The sequence below is a fragment of the Prunus avium genome, chromosome 4, assembly GCF_965620075.1.
Source record: "Prunus avium chromosome 4, drPruAviu1.hap1.1, whole genome shotgun sequence".
Taxonomy (NCBI): domain Eukaryota; kingdom Viridiplantae; phylum Streptophyta; class Magnoliopsida; order Rosales; family Rosaceae; genus Prunus; species Prunus avium.
This window is the reverse complement of record NC_142287.1, coordinates 16,780,650-16,803,204: the sequence shown is the minus strand read 5'-3', so window position 1 is coordinate 16,803,204 and position 22,555 is coordinate 16,780,650. Positions and strand designations below refer to the sequence as shown.

Sequence of the window (22,555 nt, the reverse complement as noted above, 5' to 3'; positions counted from 1 at the left end):
AGGGGCAGTAGGCTTGGCATGACGGGCGATCTCAAAATCATAGTTTCGGTGGGCGACGTGATGTTCATGTGGTCGGGGCGGCGAGGGCGGGATAGTGGCGTCCACCAGAGGAGAAACCATCGTATGTTGGGTATAATGGGGTTTAGGTGCAGATCCTGCGGAAAAAGTGGGTTCGGACCGAACCATAGAGGTCCCCGCAGAAGATGATGGAAGACCCAGGTGGCCTTGGAACTTGGAATCCTGAGACGGATTGGGAAGGAGACCAGCCTGGAGAGAAGGTGTGCATGAACTAGAGAGAACAGCGGATGTGGAGGATGGTGTAGGAGTCGCGGTTGAGAGGTGGTTGACGAGCAGTGTCACGGAAGCTTGTAATTTGGCAATATCTGTGGACATTGATGAAAATTCAGTCTTTTGATCAGCCATCAATTTGGCGAACTGATTGTCCAAATTAGTGACAGCGGTAGAAATTTTCGCCTTTAATTACTAAAATTGGTCAGCCAAATTGGGAACGGTGATATTGGGAGCCATGACGACCAGTAGAGGTAACGAAGCAGACTAATAGCGGCGGAGCAAGAGGCTCTGAATACTAATTGATGTAGTACAACCCTGGGTGTGTTAGTTTTTACACTCAGAGCAATAGGATAGAAAAGAATAAGAGAAGCTGAAGGGAAGAAAAGATAGAAGGCAAGCAGAAATCAGAGAGTTTAAGAGAAGGTTTAACCAATATTCAAAACTGAATTTTAAAGAACTACACAGAGGTATTTATAGGAAACAAAAACCTAGAGACAATAGGATTAAAACTAAAATAGAAATCCTATTCCTAATAAAATAGGTAACTTAGAAATCCTACTAGAATTTGGAAAACTAAAGAATTTAGGTCCTATGCATCCTGCATCACAACTGGCTCTTCTCCATCATTGTCGCCTGGTTAACATAACATAAAATATTAATTAAAACCTTCATATAATAACCATGAAACTTGAATGCGTAAGATAATAATTAAAATTAAAGAATACTTACATGAAGGGACTCGGCCAACTAATTCTTAGGTCGAACATAAACGTCGCCAAAGACGTCGATCTCCGGGAATTTGGACCCCCCCTGAATTGAATAAGAGAAGAAAAATGTTAGTACGAAAAAAACAAATTAATATTAATGACATTAAAAATTGAATATAAACGAATTTATTATTACCTGCCGCCGCTCCTCCATCCTATATGAGAAGGGCTTGGAACCTGAATGGTGGAGAAGAATCTTCTTGTCCCTATTGCCCTTATTTGCTTTCGCCTTCTTCTGTTATACAAAAAATAAACATATTAGTTGAAATTGAAATGAAATGTAAAAAATTAAATAAACATTAGTAAGAAACGTGTAATAATTTTCAACTTAATATAAAAAAAAATACCACATAATCGGGCTCCTGAAAATGACCACAAAGCCACGCCCAACTATCCTCCCGCCCCTCAAGCTCCTTCGGGCAACCCTCCTGAAGAGCGACTTGCGGATCATCAAATGCCTGAAAATGGTGGTGCAAGTCGCTCTTCCACTGCTTGTACCTCTCAGCAAAGAGTCTATTGACATACGCCAACGACTCATTGTCAAGGTCCTCTAAATTGTAGTTCGTCTGCAATAAATTAATTACATACATTAAGTAATAGAAATATATAAAGTTTGAAGGAAAAACAATTAAAAGGTAGGATACATACCGACAACTGTCCGCGTACCTCCATCCTCATCTCGTCAGGCATGACCTTCCAAGACTTCCATTTCATCGGGCAATAGGTCCGAACAACGTGACCAATGTCGTGGGCCAATGAGCTATGCTGGTCCGCCGTTGGTGCAGCCCGATGCCGCTCATCGTATCCAATGTTGATACGACTGTTGGTCACCCGGGTGACCTTCGTCGTCTTCAATTGGCGACAAGGTCCCCGGGTGTTCTTCTTGGCTGCAAAGAAATATAAAATTAACATTAAATAACAAATCCTACTAAAATTTTGGTCCAAAACAATTGGAGTTCAAGGAAATCTTTACCTGGTTGTGACCCCGACGCACCAATAGCGGATGTTGATGTTGTGTCGGTTGTGCTGGGGGGGCGGTGACGACGCCTGGCGCTAACAGGTTGCGCCACTGATGACGCCGGCGCATGGGAGACCCCAAGACCAACCGGCAAGTGGTCCATTTGTGCTGGAGTAGTGGCAACTGACGACTGAGCCGGGGGAGGCGAACTCTGTGCAGTCGTCACTGCCTTACGACTTCTAATCAGGTTTGACATCTGCACAACTGAACAAGCATCCAAAGTTAAAAATATAGTTACTCTAATATGTGGTCCAAAACCATTTAAACATTTATTTAATTTTTTTTTACCAATGTGTTTGCTAGGTCATAGTCAAAGTAATCAAACAAATAGGAACCCATTCAAGAAAACAAAAAATCCTAACCAACCATCAGACTAAACTCAGGGTCTTAGCCATGGTCCTATTTACTGTAGAAATTACAGAGGTAGGTTAGAAACTTTAAATGTTGCAAATTACTCAGCCCACCAACCCCCTTTTTATTCACCCATCAGATTGAACTTAAAAATCCTTGGTCTTCATTAACATTTCTTGCCATCCGAAACATTTGAGCTCAAATATCGCTTAACAAAATAAAGATGGGTTTCGATCGATGTTATTGGACAAGCATCTTGACCGGTATTCAATATGCTAGGAATGGACATTAAATATTAATATATATATATATATTATACATTGACACAAATTATATAAAAATAGCCTACACAACCATATGCAAATAAGTACAAATAAGTAATTATCAGATTTTTATTTTATTTTATACAAGCGATGGAGATTTCGAAAACACGACTTTGAGTGCATGGATACACATTTTTAATCACTTTAAGTATAAACTCTTTAGAAAGATAAGTGACCATAGGAAGAAAGAATTGAGAAGTTTTAAAAGTCTTGGAGTAAAGTAATTGAGAAGTTTGTAGAACTCTGGAGGATTCTGACTCAACGTGCGGCATGTGTAAATTAAAGTGCCTAGCTAGCTAACAGGCTCAAGGGTCAATTAGTGTACTTAAAAGGGAGCAAAAACGAAAAAGCATAGAAATAATAGAGAAACACATAAACTTGCAATAAAAATAACTAGTAAGCAGGAACAATTACATTTCAACAAACATACCAATCTTGGTCCAAAACAGCTGGAGTTCAAGGAAATCTTTACCTGGTTGTGACCCTGACGCACTAGTAGCGGATGTCGATGTTGTGTCGGTCGTGCTGGGGCGGCGGTGACGACGCCTGGCGCTAACAGGTTGTGCCACTGATGACGCTGATGACGCCGGCGCATGGGAGACCCCGGGACCAACCGGCAAGTGGTCCATTTGTGCTGGAGCAGTGGCAGCTGACGGGTGAGCCGGGGGAGGCGAACTTTGTGCAGTCGTCACCGCCTTACGACTTCTAATCAGGTTTGACATCTGCACAACTGAACAAGCATCCAAAGTTAAAAACATAGTTACTCTAATATGTGGTCCAAAATCATTTAAACATTTATTTAATTTTTTTTTTACCAGTGTGTTTGCTCGGTCATAGTCAAAGTAATCAAACAAATAGGAACCCATTCAAGAAAACAGAAAAACCTAACCAATCATCAGACTAAACTCAAGGTCCTAGCCATGGTCCTATTTACTGTAGAAATTACAGAGGTAGGTTAGAAACTTTAAATGATGCAAATTACTCAGCCCACCAACCCCCTTTTTATTCACCCATCAGATTGAACTTAAAAATCCTTGGTCTTCATTACCATTTCTTGCCATCCAAAACATTTGAACTCAAATATCGCTTAACAAAATAAAGATGGGTTTCGATCGATGTTATTGGACAAGCATCTTGACCGGTATTCGGTATGCTAGGAATGGACTTTAAATATTAATTTATAACATATATATATATATATATATATATATATATATATATATATATATATTATACATTGACACAAATTATATAAAAATAGCCTACACAACCATATCCAAATAAGTACAAATAAGTAATTATCAGATTTTGTTTTTATTTTCTACAAGCGATAGAGATTTCGAAAACACGACTTTGAGTTCATGGATACACGTTTTTAATCACTTTAAGTATAAACTCTTTAGAAAGATAAGTGACCATAGGAAAAAAGAATTGAGAAGTTTTAAAAGTCTTGGAGTAAAGTAATTGAGAAGTTTGTAGAACTCTGGAGGATTCTGACTCAACGTGCGGCATGTGTAAATTAAAGTGCCTAGCTAGCTAACAGGCTCAAGGGTCAATTAGTGTACTTAAAAGGGAGCAAAAACGAAAAAGCATAGAAATAATAGAGAAACACATAAACTTGCAATAAAAGGGACTAGTAAGCAGGAACAATTACATTTCAACAACCAACACACCAAACTAATGATAAATCCATTTCCATGCCAGCACAGAAACCATATCAATCTCTTACATGCAAATGCCACTTGATAATGACAATTCCAATTTCAGATACATAGATGGATCAATATTGTTTTCAACTCCCAATTACTTCTACTTTTTTTTTTTCGTAATATTATTTCTAAGTTAAAACCAATTAAACTTTTAAAAGAAAAAAGGAATTATGAACACCAAAATAGTTGTGACAATACAGCAGAACTAGGATCGGAGAATCAACTTTTCTTAGAAACCCTTTTACACAGAAACAGAAAGGAGGTGAAATTAAATTAGGCCTAGCCTTGGCCTCACCTCAGCTATAACAAAGCTATGGCCCTCCCTCCCCATGCTATATATTTATATATCTTCTCCAGCATCACAATAGACCAGTGGGATTAATATTTCATGATGATTACTAAGAAATCACAACAGACCAGTGGGATTAATTAAATTCTGAGCCAAAAATGAGGACTTTGGTGTTAAGACAAACAAAATATATAAAAATAGCCTACACAACCAGAGGAATTTTACCAGAGGGGGTTTGCAGAGAGAGAGAGAGAGAGAGACCGCTGACGCAGGCGCGAAGCTCGAAGGCCGACCTTCTAGTCTCCGGCGGTGGCGAGATCTAGGGTCTGCGAGGGGTATGGGGGGCTGGGCCGTCGTCTGCGGGAGTGGCTTGGCCGTCGGGTCTGACAGGGGTCGGGTCTGCGAGGGGTCGAAGGAGAGAGGGTCTGAGAGGGATCGAAGAGAGGGATGAGAGGGTCTGAGAGGGGTCCGGTCTGCAAAGGTATAATAGAAAACAAACAAAAGCGCCTTTTTTTTCAGAAGTGGGACGAACAAATGAACGCGTCGCGCAAGGTAATGCCAAAATTATCGCAACCTACGCAACGAAAGAACACATTCACGTCGCGCAAGGTATTTTTACTATTAGACCGCCAAAATTATCACAACTTGAAACCTTGGGCGACGTAGAAGAATATTTTACGTCGCTCAAACCCTAAACTGCGAAAATTATCACACATTGCTCTACGTAGGTAGGTTTGGCATCACGCAAAAGGGGTGTACCCTAAATCCTACACCCTTAATTATCACACATTGCGCGACGTGGGTGTTTACTCCGTCTCGTAAGAGGGGTGTACCCTAAACCCTAAACCCCCAACCTGCGAAAATTATCACACATTGCGTGACGTAGGTGGTTTGATGCGTCTCGCAAGGTTGTTTTATTCTAAAAAATGTATTCTCTATATATCGTTTATTCCTATGAAATACCAGACAAAATAGAATGATCTTAGAAGGATATAATGAAATTCTTTGATTGGTTCTTCCTAGAGAAATGCTCCGTTTTAGTTATTTGATCAATAGGGACAACAAATAATTAATTAATTTATGTTTCCTTATCTTGAATGCAATGTATGAGCAACTCCTTGATTTTACGAGATTCTAACTGCAAGGTTGAGAGTGAGCCATGGATGTGGCGCACGAACGCTCTGTCGGTACTTAAGAAGTACCAAAAGCAAGCATGACATCATTAGGGACATGGAATTAACCTGATTATTAATAATAAAAATTAGGTTGAAACTCATGTAATTAACCTCTTTCTTTTGGTTAACTCGAGAGACAAAAAAAAGGGATATATGGATATATCTCTGAGAAATCTCATTTAATTAGTTGTAGGGTAATGAAAAAATAGGACACCAAAAGAATTTGACCACTGAGCCGTATGAGGTCGGGAACTCTCAAGTACGGTTCGAAATAGAATAAGAAAAAGCCCACTTCAAATTAATAGTAGTTGGATTGCGAGACGAAAGAACTCCCGTTCTATCAAAATATCAAATATTTCTATATAAAAAAAAATTATTTACTTTATTATATTATGATTTATTATGAAATGTTTTGTTTTAATATATGACGAATCTAGTATTTAGATTTGTTACTGAATTGAGTTAGGTGGGTTTACAATGTTTTGTTTTAATATATGATGAATCTAGTATTTAGATTTGTTATTGAATTGAGTTAAGTGGGTTTACATACGCATAAAAAAAATTGTGGACAAAAACAATTTTGTTTTAGAATTATTTCGTAACATTTGCTTTGGCTCGAATAAGTGTTCTGAAGAAACTTCAGTTAAGTTATGCTATATAAAAAAACGAGGATTCTTGAGTTTTTTCTCTCTTGCAAAGTATTCATTCTTCAGTTCCTTTTTTCAAGGGTTTGCTTTGACTGTTAAGAGTAGATAACCCGTTCCATGTGTCTTTGTTTCTATTGCATTCTATATGGGGCTAATAGTTTTCATTTCCCATCTCATGGAAAACCCTTTTCACTCTGCTTAGCCCTATCCCTCTCTAGGGGTATTTTAGTGATAGGTTCTCTAGGAGCTGGACGATCCTATTTGGTCAAATACCCAGCGACAAACTCCTATGTTCCTTTCCTTATAGTATTTCTGAACAAGTTCCTGGGTAACAAGCCCAAGGGTTTTCTTGTTGATTATAGTGACGATATTGATGATTTCCATACTTACTTTTTTTATATTAGTTTTTGGATTTTTGCCTATTGATGATGAATTTTAGTTGTGATTACTTACATGCAATTTGATGATGAATTTTAGTTATAAAAAAATTGATTTATGACATTAAGTTGTTGCAATTTTTTTATAGCATTTTTATATTAGATGATGTGAGGGCTCCAGTTTAAGTTTCAGTAGTGGATACCACAAAATCTTTACACTAACATAATGAAATTACAAAAAAAATCATTTACTATGTTTTACATGGCAAGTCGCAAATAAATTGCATTATTCATCATCTGAACTATAATAACTTTCGTTATCGTCGTTATCATCACTTTCAATCTCCCAATCCTCCTCCTCTATAACTACATCACCGTCGTTGTTTGGGCCCACTTCAACATCGTATCGTGGAAAATCACCGAGGTCAATTGTGATTGATTGAATCGGTATTTCGATTGAAGACACTCCTTATATTTGAAACGGTTCTTGTATAACATTTGTATCTCGAAGTGTTTCGGCATCATTCTCCATTGAAGATTCTAAACGTTGGTCAGCGACGTTATTGACGTCGTTGTCAGTTGGGTCTAGTTCTGGTATAGTGTTGCGTAGATACAGCTGCACCAAAATGGATTAAGCTGCATCCTCAACTTGTGATACTCGCAAGTGCACGAACCGTTGGTAGTTTAGCGTATGTAAGTGCGAGGTCGATTCCACAGGGATTGGTGATTGAATGATCCAATTTAGTTTCCCTACACAAAACAGAAATGAAAAAGAAAGGAAATAAATAAAACAAGGAAGAAAGAAATAACTAACTCAAGCAGATAAGTTCCCAAGTTCAATTAGATTAACGGATTGATTCTAGCTAAAGTATGATTAAGCCATGGTGTTTGGTCATAACCTTGTGTTCCTAATTCCCTAATTTGATCATTTGTTGTCTAACCTAAAATTAAGCATTAGGAACCCATTAAGCATAGAAGAACAATTTAAACAACCAAGCATGTATCTAATCCCTGTTGTCGAATGTCCATACATACTCTTCCTATTCATAGTTCAATTCGAATTAAAGCATGGTGTCTACTCTTAATTCAAACCAAGATAGCTAACATGCAAGCCTAAATGGTGATCAATCATTCAAACTAGCATATTAACTTATAAGCATAATGAATAAGAACAAAAACCATAATTGAAACTTGGAAACTAATCAAACTTGAATACTTAAGAAAGAATGTACATTACAAGAAAAATAAATTACAACTAAGAAAACATTAAAGAAAGCTAGAATTGAGAACTAGAAAGCAAAACTAAGAGAATTTGAGGGAGAGAAGGGAAGGGAGCTCTAGAGAAGTGTTTGAGAGCTCCCCCCCTTGGGGTGTGTTTACAAGCTTAGAGAACCTCCCTATTTATAGGCCTAAGGAAGTGAAAAATCTGAATTCAATATGGCTAATGCATACAACACTTGTTTTATAAAATCTGAAATGGTTGATGCACTTGTATTAGAAAATCTAAATTGGGTGATGCACTTGTATTAGAAAATCTTGAATTGGTTGATGCACTTCACCAATAGATCCCACCAGCAGCCCTAGCTCATCTTCATGTCACCATGACCAAGCTTCCAACCAGAAATGATAGCTCATACCTAGCTCACCATGACCAAGCATCCAACCAGCACATGCTGAGGTCAGCATGACCAGCAACTTCAAGGGCTTACAAATTGGGCTTCTCTTAATCAAATTAGGACTTTAAGCACTCGAAATTGAAGTTCAGAATGTCTTCTTTCCAGCCATATGTTATTTGGGCCAATCCAAGGTCGGAGGAAGAAGTTAAGGCCGAAACAAATTGCTAACTCATTTTCCGCGCTGATAAGATCCATCCTGAGCATGGTTCTGTGTTTGCTAGGTAACGGACTCCAGATTTATCCAATGGGGCTGAATTTTGGATATGTTATAGTACACACCCATTGGAACAACTTTCATGAAGAATGCTGCCTCATCCGATCTGTGTAGGTTGCTGAAACAAAGCTTGCAATATGACCTACGGAACTGGACTGGCAGGGGGCTGTAGCCAAAATGAGTTTGTCTTTTAAGCTCTTCATCCATTCATCCAAATTAGGCCTTAACATGCTTGAATTGCATGAATTATGCTCTCTTGCTCTATTTGCCTACAAAACACACAAAGGGAGGCAAATAACTTAGAAATCTAAGAAACTAAGCAAAAGAAGTAAGTAAATAGGGCATGTATATGTATGAAATTATGAGCTTAACATATAGCATACACGTTCCTCTTATTCATCTTCTGAACAACTTTCCAATCGTTCCCGGCTTTAGGGTCATCTGGATACACAATCTATTTTGCCATGTTTGCCAAAATGTAAGGGTCGTCATCATACTAAGTTCTGTTAATGTTCATAGATAGTAAGCCATGGTCGATTTTAACACTTCCCTGCCTATTTGGGTTTGTATCAAACCATCGACACTTAAACATGATCACTTGGTATTGGTCTTTGTAAAGCAATTGCACGACAGTTGTGAGTTTGCCATAGAAATCAATGTCCGTACTTTCGCCTCCACCTGGGACCTGGACACCGCTGTTTTGCGTACACAACTTGTCATCTCATGTAGTCCCCAAAAACTTGACGCCGTTAACATGGCAACCCGAGAACAATTCAGCGCGAATCGTGCCGAACGCCAAGTTATATAACTCTTCACTGTAAGTGGGGGAATTTGATGATTTCAACTTATTCACCTAATCTTATACAAAAACATTCACATGTTAGTTTGAGAAAATTAAATACTACAATATATATGTCAAATATAAAACACTTATAACTTACATATTCCAAAAACCATTGTGGAAACAATTCACGGTATTTCTTGGCATACAAATGTGATGGATGTTCTTGCTTCCTAATCTCTTCATGCTCATCTAAGTATGCCATTATCTCATCACAATTGTTCAGTACGAACCAATGCACTACTTCCATGTCATTTCTGGAAAACGACTCTCCTCGTACAGTATCTCCAAAGGGTCGTGTGCTTTGGGCAAAAACAGAAAGTTTCTCATTTCTCACACCTTCGTCATTATTGCGCTGAGTACGATTGAAAGCCATCTCCACATCTTTTAAATACATTCCACAAAAAGTAAGCGACTCATATTGAACCCTAGCCTCTATAATTGATCATTCGGGCTTCGCCCTGCTGCGTACATTTTTTTCCAGCTCTCCGAGAAGCCTGCCAAAATAAAACGATACGATACAAATTAGCAAGCATGGGATAATGATGCATAAACAAATGATGAGGATTATATACCTTTTTATTGGATATATCCAGCGATAGTTGACAAGACCAACAAGCAATGCCTCTTCTGGCAAGTGAATGATCACGTGGATCATACTTGTGAAGAAATCTGGAGGGAATATCATCTCAAACTTGCATAGGATTTGGACAATGTAATGGGGCAACTGATTAATGTCTGTCTTTCGCAACTTTTTTGCCGATAGTTAGGAAAAAAATTTGGACAACAACATGATTGGCTTCACTACATCTTCCGGCAATAGGTGTCGAATACCCACAGGAAGTAGGCGTTGCATAAACACATGGCAGTCATGGCTCTTTAGTCCAGCAAATTTACCCCTGTTAACATTCACGCAACGCGCGATATTAGAAGCATACCCATCGGAAAACTTTACAAACGATACAAACTTTAGAAACTCTTTTTTGTCATTCGGTTTCATAAAAAAAATGCAAGATCCTTTCTAACTTTATCATTGTCCCTGCTCATCCATAAACCCCTTCGTATGCCCATTCTTTCCAAATCAAGACGAGCTTTGATCGTGTCCTTTGTTTTGCCCTAAATATCTAGAATCGTGCCCATCAATGTGTCAAAGACATTTTTCTCAACATGCATTACGTTGAGATTGTGCCTCAATTTTAGTTTCGACCAATATGGGAGCTCAAAAAATATAGGCTTGTGCGTCCAGTTCGTATGTGTAGAAGGTCTGGTCCGACTAACAGTTTTCCCAAATGGTGCAAAATCCAAACGGTTAAGCTGTTCCAAGATCTGATCGCCGGACCATTCTCTAGGTCTGAGGCGATGCTCTGTATTCCCTTCAAACTCTTTATCATTTTCTTGCCACTCGTGGTCCCATGACAACCATCTCCGATGACCAAGGTAACAAACTTTTCCAGCGTGCCAACCAGAAGTTACATCTTCCTTGCATACAGGGTATGCCATATAACCCTTTGTGCTCCACCCAGAAACCATTGCATATGTGGGAAAATCATTCACAGTTCACATAACTGCTGCCCGCAAAGTAAACATTTTCCCAGTGGATTTATTGGGCACACCATTTGTCCATAAATCCTTGAGCTCATCAACCAACGACCTTAAGTAAACATCGATTGACCTGCCATGATCCTCAGTTATCAAAACAGTCATCATCATGTATTCTTTTTTCATGCATTTCCAAGGCGGTAAATTATATGGGAATATGAAAATCGGCCAAGTGTTGTGGTGTTGGTTTAGAACCTCGTACGGATTGAATTCGTCAGTGGCAAGTCCCAATCTAACATTTCGAGGATCAATAGCAAACTTGGGGAACATTCGATCGAATTCTTTCCATGCCTCCCCATCTGCAGGATGCCACATCACATCGTTGTCTACCCATTTTTCCTTATGCCATCTTAGCCATTCTATTTTGATATGTCATTTTGAACCTCGACTTATTGCATATAGGGCATATATCCAATGTTTCATACTCTTTGTAGAATAAAATACAATTGTTTTTGCAAGCGTGAATTTTTTCATAACCCAATCCAAGACCATTCAACACTTTTTGCGCGTGTCTATGGTCTTTCGGTAAACAATTGTCCTTCGGAAGCATTCTCTTGAAAACCCCCAAAAAGTAATCGAAACACAGGTTCGACATACGATACTTTATTTTTCCGCGCATTAGCTCCACAATATGCCATGAGAACGGAAAAGCTCTCGCACCCTGAGTATAACACTTGGTTGGCATTTTTTAATAGTTTTTCATATTGTTCGAACTCTGCACTGTTCATTGGCGTAGGCACGTCATCTTCCCCTTCCTGATTGATGTTGGTTGATGCAAATGGAAAAACATCATTTATAATATCCATGACTTGTTCATTAGGATCCACAATAGGTTCAACATTGTCCACTGTTGTGGCCTTTGAAGACGAAGCATTGTCTAATTGTTCCCCGTGATGGTTCCAAGTGCTACATGTCTCAATCATTCAATTCCTTACTAAATGAAATCGAACATTTTCAATTGTCTCCCATAACGTGTTGTTACAGCTCCTATAAGGACACCGGATTCTAGTTGCACCCGGGTTGTGTGTACGTGCAAAGTCAATAAAATATTCAATTCCATTCAAATATTCGTCTACGCATCTATTCGGGTTCTGTATCCACCTCCTGCTCATAATTCCTGGAATACAACAATCACAACAACTTTATACAAAATTATAATATCATCTTATGCCTCCGGTAAGGGCCCTATCTCATGCGGGAATGCATAGTCATGTCATGTAATTTACTACTACATAAGATTAGATTTTGACGTGGATGAATTTCGGCAGCATCTCGATACAGTTCTTGAGGTGTACCGTAGGTTTAAAATACATATGTACCACCCGAAGAACGTACAGAGATGACACCGAAATCTCCACAAATGAAACCTAATCTTGTAGTCATAAATTACGTAACATGACTATGCATTCCCAAACTGTCCAAATATTGGGACAATTCAAGAATTAATTGGACTGCAATCATGCTTTCGCATCCATGCGCGAAATCCAACTAATCCTTTTACGGGAAACTAAGTTTTACTAAAAATAAAAAAAAGTACGAAGTTAATTTCAATTAACTTCGTACATCACAACACATTGTTCTACGTCACGCACAATTTAACAACATAATATAAATATAATTCCACAAAACAATATAAACATAACAAACTAAGTTTAACATAATGTAATTAATTGTATATTTTTAAAATATAAAACGAAGAAAATACATTCTCAATCGTTCTCCACCAATCACTAATCACACATAATATCTCTAAAGACAACGAAATTAATGGCGTTAGTATGAATTTACATTAATACTTTTAAATTAATGATAAAAAATACTTACCCAATGAACGTAGCGAATTCCCAACAGAGACAGAGGCAGAGGCAATCTGCAATTTTTTTGCAGTTTGCCTATGCAATTGCTGAATCCATAATATATTAGACGAAGGATTTTGCGCGACGAAACGGGATTCGTCGTACAAACTTGAGTCGCGCAAAAGATAGCATTCATCGCTCAAAAACTCATTTTCGTTGCACAAATGGTCATTTTAGTCCCCCAAAATACAATTTTTGTCGCGCAGGTATGTGCCGACATCCAACTTTATGCGAAGAGAAAACATTTCGTCGCGCAAATCATTGTCGTCGCGCCAATGCTCCTTTTTCATCATGCAAGTTTTTGGCGCCAAATAACATTAGCCCGAGTTTTTTTTTGCGCAACGATAACGTGTATTGTCGCGCTAAGTATTCTTTCGTGACGATAGATGTCGTCACGCAAGTATTTGGCGCCAAATAATATAATCCTGCGTTTTTCTTGCTAACTTTACGCGACGATAACGTTCATTGTCGCGCTAAGTTTTCTTTCGCGACGATACGTTTCGTCGCGCAAGTTTTCGGCGCGAAATAAAATAACCCCGCATTTTTCTTGCTAACTTTATGCGAAGATAGCCTGTATTGTCGCGCTAAGTGTTCTTTCGCGACGATTGTTCGGTTCATTTTTACACATGATTTTTCATGTTATTCCCCTTTTATTTTGAGTTAGTTTTTGACATTTTATAGCTTTTTACTTCCTTTTTGTATTTTCTTAGATTTTACCTTGGTTAGATTGAAAATGAGCTAAAAGTGCACTACTTGTTATAATTTCTGTTTTTGTTCATTTTCGTAGGTCAACTTCTTGGCCTGGGATCAGCATGCTCCGGTGCTCGGATGAGGTCATGATCTTCTTGAGACTTGTTCCAATGGATGTTAACTACAACATATCCAAATTTGAACTCCATTGGACAAGTATTGCCCATCCAACCGATCCTGCATGTTACCACAGCTCTGAAATCCGAATTTGGCCAGCTTTTACCTCCTTTGTGTTATCTTGATTTTCTTGTTACCATAACTCTTGGTAACAAGAAGTTACCTTAGCTTTGAGATATTTTCTGAAGCAATTGGCATCTTATTGAGGACAAAGCTTCATCATGGCAAGGGGACAATGGGCTAAGGCTTTATCAAAGGTGGTAGTTTAATATTAAAAGGTAAAAGCTGGAAAGGAGGAGAGAGGGAAGAGAAGTCAAAGGGGCAATCTGATTTGGGAGAGCTTGAAACGGGAGAGAAGCAGGATTCTATCATTCCAGACAACTAGAGAGCAGATTTTGGAGATTTGGAGCTAGGAGAAAGCCAAGGTGCAGCCAAGAAAAGTGGAGAAGAAGACTTCCACCATTGATGATCTTGAAGCTTTCATCATTTTCTGAAAATCTGTAAACTCTTTCTAATTTCATTTTGAGTTTGTATTTGAAATAAGTATGAGCAACTAAACTCCATAGCTAGGGCTTAGGTTGAAGCCCTAAACATGATTACCTTAATGTTTTGATACTTGAGTGTATGAATTTCTAGATATTGTTGATGAATTCCAATTCACCAAATTAATCTATCCTTGATGTGTGTTTTTCCTTGGTTGGCCATCTTTGAAAGCATGCTTCTTGAGATTGTTGGGATTATGTGTATCTTCATGTTATCCTAAGCAATAAATGGATGAAGTAAGAATCATCCATGTGAATTGGTTTCTTGAATACCTAATGTAAACACCATGCTATTAGGATTCTTGTGATGTTCATATTCTCTTTGAACTTAATGGGTTCTCCTTGTAATTGAATCGAAGTACGAACCATACCTAGGTTCGGTTATGGGGAGGGCACAAGTATTGTAGCATGAACCATGCACTTTACGTATATTAGAGAGAATCAATGCGTCTTGAGCCACGACCCATGGTCTTGATTGCGAACATTTTCATCAACACGTTTAGAGTTCATCACTTGAGTATTTATGAACATAGGTAGAATTGTTTAGGGTGGATTCCGAAACCCTAGTGTTTGTTACATTTTGATTTCACATCTTGATAATTCATCTCTGCCATTCTCATTTAAATTCGAAGTCCATTTACTTACATGCAATAGAAATAGATCACTTGAACCAAATCAAACCCCCCCCCCCCCCCCCAAATGTGTGTGTGAGTTGCGTGTTCGACACGTTATGTGTCTTTGTTACTGAATTTTATTTGTTTCCGTAATTGTTTTGGACTTTTGGTCCGAGTTGTGTTCTTGCATTTTCTGTGCTGAATCCAACCGTATAAAGAACGTGAATTTTGGACGTACGGTTGGAAAGTTATAGGTCGAAAACTAAACAGAGGTCGGAATTGAAAAACAGAGAAAAACGATTCTGTGAAAAACCGACCGGTCGCTAGTGTCTCAACGACCGGTCGCTCAACACACAATTCTCAAATTTCGATTCTGTGAAAAAACGACCGGTCGCTTTTAGCCAACGACCGGTCGCTAGTCAGTGTTCACGACCGGTCGCAAGTATCAAACGACCGGTCGCTCGTCATATAATTCTGAAATTTCGATTCTGTAAAAAAACGACCGGTCGCTTTACATCCAACGACCGGTCGCTGGTACTGTTCACAGCACATTTTCTTCTTTTGTTTTGTTTGTTTCTTTTACATTTCTTTACTCATTTTTAATTTCCATTTTGCATTTGTGGTGTGTTAAATAAGTGTTCTCTTTGTACTCGAATTAGAACTTATAGGAAACCGACAAGTTCTTCGTGGGATCGACCCCGTACTTGTATAATCTATACTTCAATAGACTCGTGCACTTGCGGGTATTTTTAATTGGTTGTTTGCACATTAATTTGTGTCCTCTTAGGAATGCAACAACGATACATGTCTTCACGGAAGTTTTAAAATACCTCCGCGTTTTTCTTGCTAACTTTACGCAACGATAGCCTGTATTCTCGCCCTAAGTGTTCTTGCGCAACAATATCTGTCATCGCGCAAGTTTAGAAATATAAAATTATTATCCGCCATATTTTGAGCTACGAATGCATTCTTGCGTCGCGCAAGGGTTTCTTGTGCGACGAATTTCTGTTTGTCGCGCAAAATATCGTCACGCAAAGGGTAACGTAGTAGTGTTCGCTTCTTTTGGCTAGGCTTGTTTTAAAATAAAGCAATGCATTGGGCCTAAAATATGCTTGGGCCTTCCTTGGATTTTTTGGAGCCTCAACATAATTTACCTACATTTTCACAAAATTTGCAACTCACCTTTGGCTAAGGACTTACCTAAACTATAGGTAAACTATTTACCTAAAATAAATCAGGTTTTAAGCTTAATTAGGTAATTTTTTGAGTTGGATCCTAGTCATCGGGTTTTACTTAGAAAAATAGGGTTTTAGCTGTAGAAAAATAAATGGATGGATTGCAAGTAAGGAAATAAGAGTTTGAAGAGGATAGCCAAATTTACTAATTCATTTACAGAGTTCAGGCAAATGAGTAAGGGAGCTTTTTATTACTACTTCCTCTCCCTGATTTCTTAGGAGACGAATCACATATTGAAGAGTTCTTTACATCGCCATGAGAAGCAATGTCCATGAAAAAGGTCTTCCTTTTTTCCGTTTGTTCTTTCAAGTTTTGTATTTTTATTTTTATGTGTATAGAGGAATGATTTGAAGAGGAAAAGTGCTCAAATAAGTTATTTTCATCAAACACCTCTGATTTTCTCTTTTCGTCTATATTATACTTCATGTGTTTGCCCCTTTCTATGCTAGTTGTCTAAGGTCTAATCCCCCTAATTATTCAATAACAATAATAAAAAAAATCCCCTAATTATAGTTTTTAATGTTCTCAAATAGTCTGCACTTCGCTGAATTCACTTTTACCATATGGTAGACCTTAAAATTGGACTTTCAACATTGAGGTTGATGCTTGGGGTTTTTTTTTTAAATTTCCCCTCTCCTCCCTTTTTTCCTCCTTTTATTTTTTATTTTTTATGCAAAGGGAGTTTTTGCTCCAACATGCTTTGCTTATGCCTTTAGGAATACCAGTTGGTAAGCAATTTCATACACTATTCTTCAGATTGGTATTGGTTTAGTACATTTTGCCTTAGAGACTTGAGTTTATCATGACCTTGCCTAGGCTTCATACCCTAGAAATCAAAGCTTTCATTCTTGCCCTTCCATCCAAACGAATGGAATGTTACACAACAAAATTGAAAAGACAGTGGTATGTACATGTGTCCAGCCACGTCATCCAGGCCTAACAAACTCGGGTGGTCCTAGAAGACAAGAATCGATGGGCTTACATCTTACTTTTCATCTCATGCTGAATGTTTGCTGCCGTAGTCTCATTAACCATTTTCATGAGCCTTATAATTATATGCAAACAAGATCGGTACATCCATCAATTGGAGAGAGAGAGAGAGAGGGAGAGATAGTATATAATTTGCCTTCGGATTCAGGACAAATTGAGTGATATCGTATGATTGGATGATGAATGACTCGTGCATGCACTATCTCATGGCATAATAATCATGTCGATAGTGGATACCAGTTATTCTAAATGAAATAAAAACATAAGAACCACAAACGGTGCACGAAACATAAGAACCACAAATGAAATAAAAAACATAAGATATCACACAGCACGAAACATGATATCTCGAAGGAAGTGGCGTTGCCTTACCACTCACGACGAATCACTTGTTGATATTTGTGGTTGGGCAGAGTGCAGGCACTACCACAAAAATCGAAGTAGACAACGGGAATCCACCGTCGTCTAGAAGGTTTTTAAACCGTTATGAAATCGACCGCCATATTTTGATACATGAAATAATGACGGCAAATAACCGACTTCGTTAAGACATATAACGTCATCTCAAAAGACAAACCGACGTCATTAAGACATACAACGTCATCTCAAAAGACAAATCGACGTCTAATTACTATAAAAACAGCAAAAAATGAAAACTTCAACAACCTTAGACGACGCTTTTAGGAAAATAGAGACATCTAAAGAGGATTACAAGTCAAGAACTTCATACGCACCGACGTAACAAATGTTAACCACGACTCCATTTGAAAACATACCTCGTTTATAACCTCGACACCGACGTTGTTAAGATAAACTACGTCAACCAAAAACAAAAACCAACGTCTAATATCTATAAAAATGCAAAAAACGAAAAACTTCGACAACCTTAGATGACACTTCCAGAAAAGAGCAGACGTCTAAAGCATATTACATGTCAAGAATTACAAAGTAATCGCCGTAAAATAAATTAACCACAACACAAGTGTAAAATAACTGTCGCTTATAATATCTTCCACGTCGCTTCCCAGGAATACACCACCTTCTTAACAATATTCCACATCACAAATTTTAACAACCGGCGTTCAAAAGCCGTATAACTTCCTAACATGTTAAAAGAATGAAATTATTACCACTATACGACGACGGTGTACTGCGGGAACCGACGTCTAATTGATATAAAAAACAGCAAAAATGACAACTTGGACAACCTTAGACGATGCTTTTTAGAAATCACTGATGTCTGAAGTGGTTAACATGTCGCAATTTTTTCCTCCACCGTCGTAACATTCTGTAACCACGACCCAAATATTACGACATGGTCGATCAAAAAACTTTTCACGGCGTACAGTGGAAGTAAACCACCATAGATAAATGATTGAACGACGATTATTGGAAACTAACTGTCGTGGTTAATCTGTCCACTATGTTTGTAGTGTTCAACTGTCCGTCATTGTTATTTTACTTACCACGTCATAAAGGGTATAGAAATGGACGTGGTTGGCGTTTTGCACGGCGCTTTTAACACCATCATTGAAGTGTGTGTATTCTCTGAGACGTCAATAGTTGTCGTTTTTCTGACGTTTAGAAGAGCTCTCACAATAGGTAATAGAATTGAGTGGCCTTTATTATATGCTTTAGACGATGGTAAGTATTTATCGGTAGTTGTAGTGTTGTCATAAAATTCGTTACCGTCGTGTTATTTGAAAATCTCCGACGTGAATTTTTTAGAGTAACGGCTTATCATGACCGTCGTTGTTGGTAATATCTATTAGCCGTCGTGTAATATGAATTTTAATTAACCGACGTGTTTTTTGTTTCAAATGACGGTTTGTATTTATGTACGGTCTTTTGGATAGTTCATTCCACGTCATTGGTTAAAATACGATGTTGGTTATGATTTAGACGTCTGTTTTTGCAATTTGTTAACTGGACCGTCGTATTTTACATCTTGAACCCAGTATTTTTAATACTGGATTTGTCGGGCCCAAATCCTGCATAATGAAAAAGTGATAAAAATAATGTCAAACATTGAAATTTATTGCAAAATTAATGTAATACAGAGCCATTAATTAATGTTATACAATTAACTGCATAACTAATGTCATACATTACAACAATCAATCAATCCATATATCGTCACACCCATCTCTAATACTTTCACTCCCAAACTCACCCACTAGGTCATCAAATGTGTCAACATTGGGTATCCCTCTAGTAAATGGCTCACACTCAATTCTAATATCACATAGCACATCATCACTAATAGCATCATTATATTCTCTATTAGGCATTGATAACACTACCGACTAACCACGATGCATTGGGTCGTCAACAAAAAAATACTTATTTGACTACAAGGGTAAATCCAAGTTCGTCGACTACAAGGCCCGAAGTGTTATCTATCCAATCACACCTGAAGTCTGGATTCTAAACTTTTGGTAGTCAAGATCCCCCTTGCTTAATTCACTCAATTAGCAATTTAAATTGAAATTGGAATACCCTCGCTTCGATTGTTTTCCAAGAATGTTGAGCCAGGTATGTAAGCCATGTATCTTAGCCAATAGAGAGATGGGACTTTGTCAGTTTGTCAGTACGGCTCGCTCGGCATTACAGATGTACATAGGTTGATCAATATTTTTGTTGTTATAATGAGAGAACTTGGTAGATTTGGAGGGACAATGAGGGCATTGTAGACCGCCCATGCCTTATATTTACTATTTACTTTCAGTTGGAATAGAGAAGTTACACAAAATTTAGAACTGAATATTAGGTCAAACTACATATTCATGTTTAGCGTCCCAACAGAAAATTGGTGGAATTTTTATTACCTATATAAAATATCATCACATCTCTCGAATGCTTATACGTATGTTCGGTTATAAGGCCCGAGGACTGTTTGTTCGTTGTGTGTGACATATTTTGTGCATGTTGAAGTTTAGTGATTTTAAACTGTGTTTTTGACAGGTTGAAAATTTTGGTAAAGTCCGTTTTTCAGGGGAAACTCTGCCGAAATTTCGATATAAGTCTCGGTCATCTTTTTCTTTGTTTTAGGGGAAGAGGATGTTTGTAATTAGTAAGTAGGCCAGACATCGGTTAGATGTTGGAAAAACCACAGGATCCGTCAGGGTTCCGTGGAATTCAGGGTAGATCCTGTCAACTTGGTATCAGAGCACTAGGTTAAATTTCCTGTGGACTGCGCACCTTATGTACATCTTTAGTATTGGGCAGTGTAGTGTGTTCCGTTACGGAGTGAGACCTTTTCGACGTGGGTACCTCATTAGATGTTTCAGGTACGTCTTCTAAATTGTTTCCTTTGATTCTTGATGAACTTTGAATTCCGGGTTTTAAGGTTGCTTGAGTTGGTTTGAATCTTAGTTGCCTCGATTCTCGATTAAGGGAGTTTTGGGGGAATTTAAAAACAGTGAAAGAAAAGGAATCAAAAAGTTAGCATACTTCAATGAGTTTGGGATGTTACCCTTATGTAGCATCCAGGGAGAAATAGTGCAATCGTAGGCATCTCAAGTCTAAGAGCCTAGGCAATCTTGGAGTCGGCTAAGGCCGTTAAAGAAAGTTGAGCTCCCATTTTCGTCTCTAAATCCTAAACTCCCTAAACCCTCATATATAAAATGGAAATCTTACCACTTCTCTCAGTTATTTTGTTGGACCTTACTCGGACACCCATTTAAAGTTGGACATCTAAATGTCAAATTCAGCATTTGAGTCTTCCCACAGAGGAGCCACAAATGGATCTGGGGCTTCAGCTGGGGGAAATGTTAAATCGGCTACTGGAGCCTCAGTTAGGGGAAATGTTAAATCACCGAACTCCGCCAATAGAGTTGGTGGAAGAGGAAGTGTTTGGGAGGAAGAAAGGCTCAAAGATGAAGAACTGAGAGAGGATGAGGAGCTCAAAGTGGGAGATTACTCGGACACTCATTCAAAGTTGGACATCCAAATGTCAAATTCAGCCTTTGAGTCTTCCCACAGAGGAGCCACGAATGGATCTTGAGCCTCAATTGGGTGACATGTAAAATCACTGAACTCCGCCAATAGAGTTGGTGGAAGAGGAAGTGTTTGGGAGGAAGAAAGGCTCAGAGATGAAGAACTAAGAGAGGATAAGGAGGTCAAAGTGGGAGAGGGAGAGGGAGGGCTCAGAGGTCATACATTTTGCTTGACTTAACCGCAACGGGCTGGAACGTCGCAGACTCTGCCGCCGATGGTCCAGCTCCGGTTGCAAGCATTACAGATGTACATAGGTTGATCAATATTTTTGTTGTTATAATGAGAGAACTTGGTAGATTTGGAGGGACAACGAGGGCATCGTAGACCGGCCATGCCTTATATGTTCTATTTACTTTCGGTTGGAATGGTGAAGTTACACAAAATCTAGAACTGAATATTGGGTCAAACTACATATTCATGTTTAGTGTCCCAACAGAAAATTGGCGGAATTTTTATTACCTATATAAAATATCATCACATCTCTCGAATGCTGATATGTATGTTGGGTTATAAGGCCCGATGACTGTTTGTTCGTGGTTTGTGACGTATTTTGTGCATGCTGAAGTTTGGTGATTTTAAACTGTGTTTTTTATAGGTTGAAAATTTTGGTAAAGTCCATTTTTCAGGGGAGACTGCCGAAATTTCGATATAAGTCTCAGTCATCTTTTCCTTTGTTTTAGGGGAAGAGGATGTTTGTAACTAGTAAGTGGGCCCGATATCGGTTAAATGTTGGAAAAACCATAGGATCCGTCAGGGGTTCTGAGGAATTCGGGGTAGGTTCTGTAAACTTGGTATCAGAGCACTAGGTTCAATTTCCTATGGACTCCGCACTTTATATCGAAATTTGACTTCTCGATTAAAGCCGTTAAAGAAAGTTGAGCTCCCATTTTCGTCTCTAAATCCTAAATTCGCTAAACCCTCATATATAAAATGGAAGTCTTACCACTTCTCTCAATTATTTTGTTGGACCTTACTCGGACACTCATTTAAAGTTGGATATCTAAATGTCAAATTCAGCCTTCGAGCCTTCCCACAGAGGAGCCACAAATGTATCTAGACCTTCAACTGGGGAAAATGTTAAATCAACTACTGGAGCCCCAATTGGGGGAAATGTTAAATCACTGAACTCCGCCAATAAAGTTGGTGGAAGAGGAAGTGTTTGTGAGAAAGAAAG

The 22,555-nt window shown here is 38.4% G+C and overlaps 1 protein-coding gene across 1 annotated transcript; it reads right to left on the bottom strand.

The window, feature by feature from the left end:
* Window positions 1-680: 680 nt before the first annotated feature.
* LOC110761603 (uncharacterized) lies at window positions 681-5,316 on the bottom strand. Its single transcript, XM_021964101.2, has 8 exons — window positions 4,974-5,316; window positions 3,223-3,480; window positions 2,032-2,280; window positions 1,707-1,945; window positions 1,406-1,624; window positions 1,195-1,293; window positions 1,021-1,101; window positions 681-924 (listed from the first exon to the last, which is right to left on the bottom strand). Exons 2-7 carry the CDS (start codon window positions 3,470-3,472, stop codon window positions 1,039-1,041), a joined length of 1,119 nt encoding a protein of 372 aa, XP_021819793.1. The 5' UTR covers window positions 3,473-3,480; window positions 4,974-5,316; the 3' UTR covers window positions 681-924; window positions 1,021-1,038.
* Between the last annotated feature and the right edge of the window lie 17,239 nt (window positions 5,317-22,555).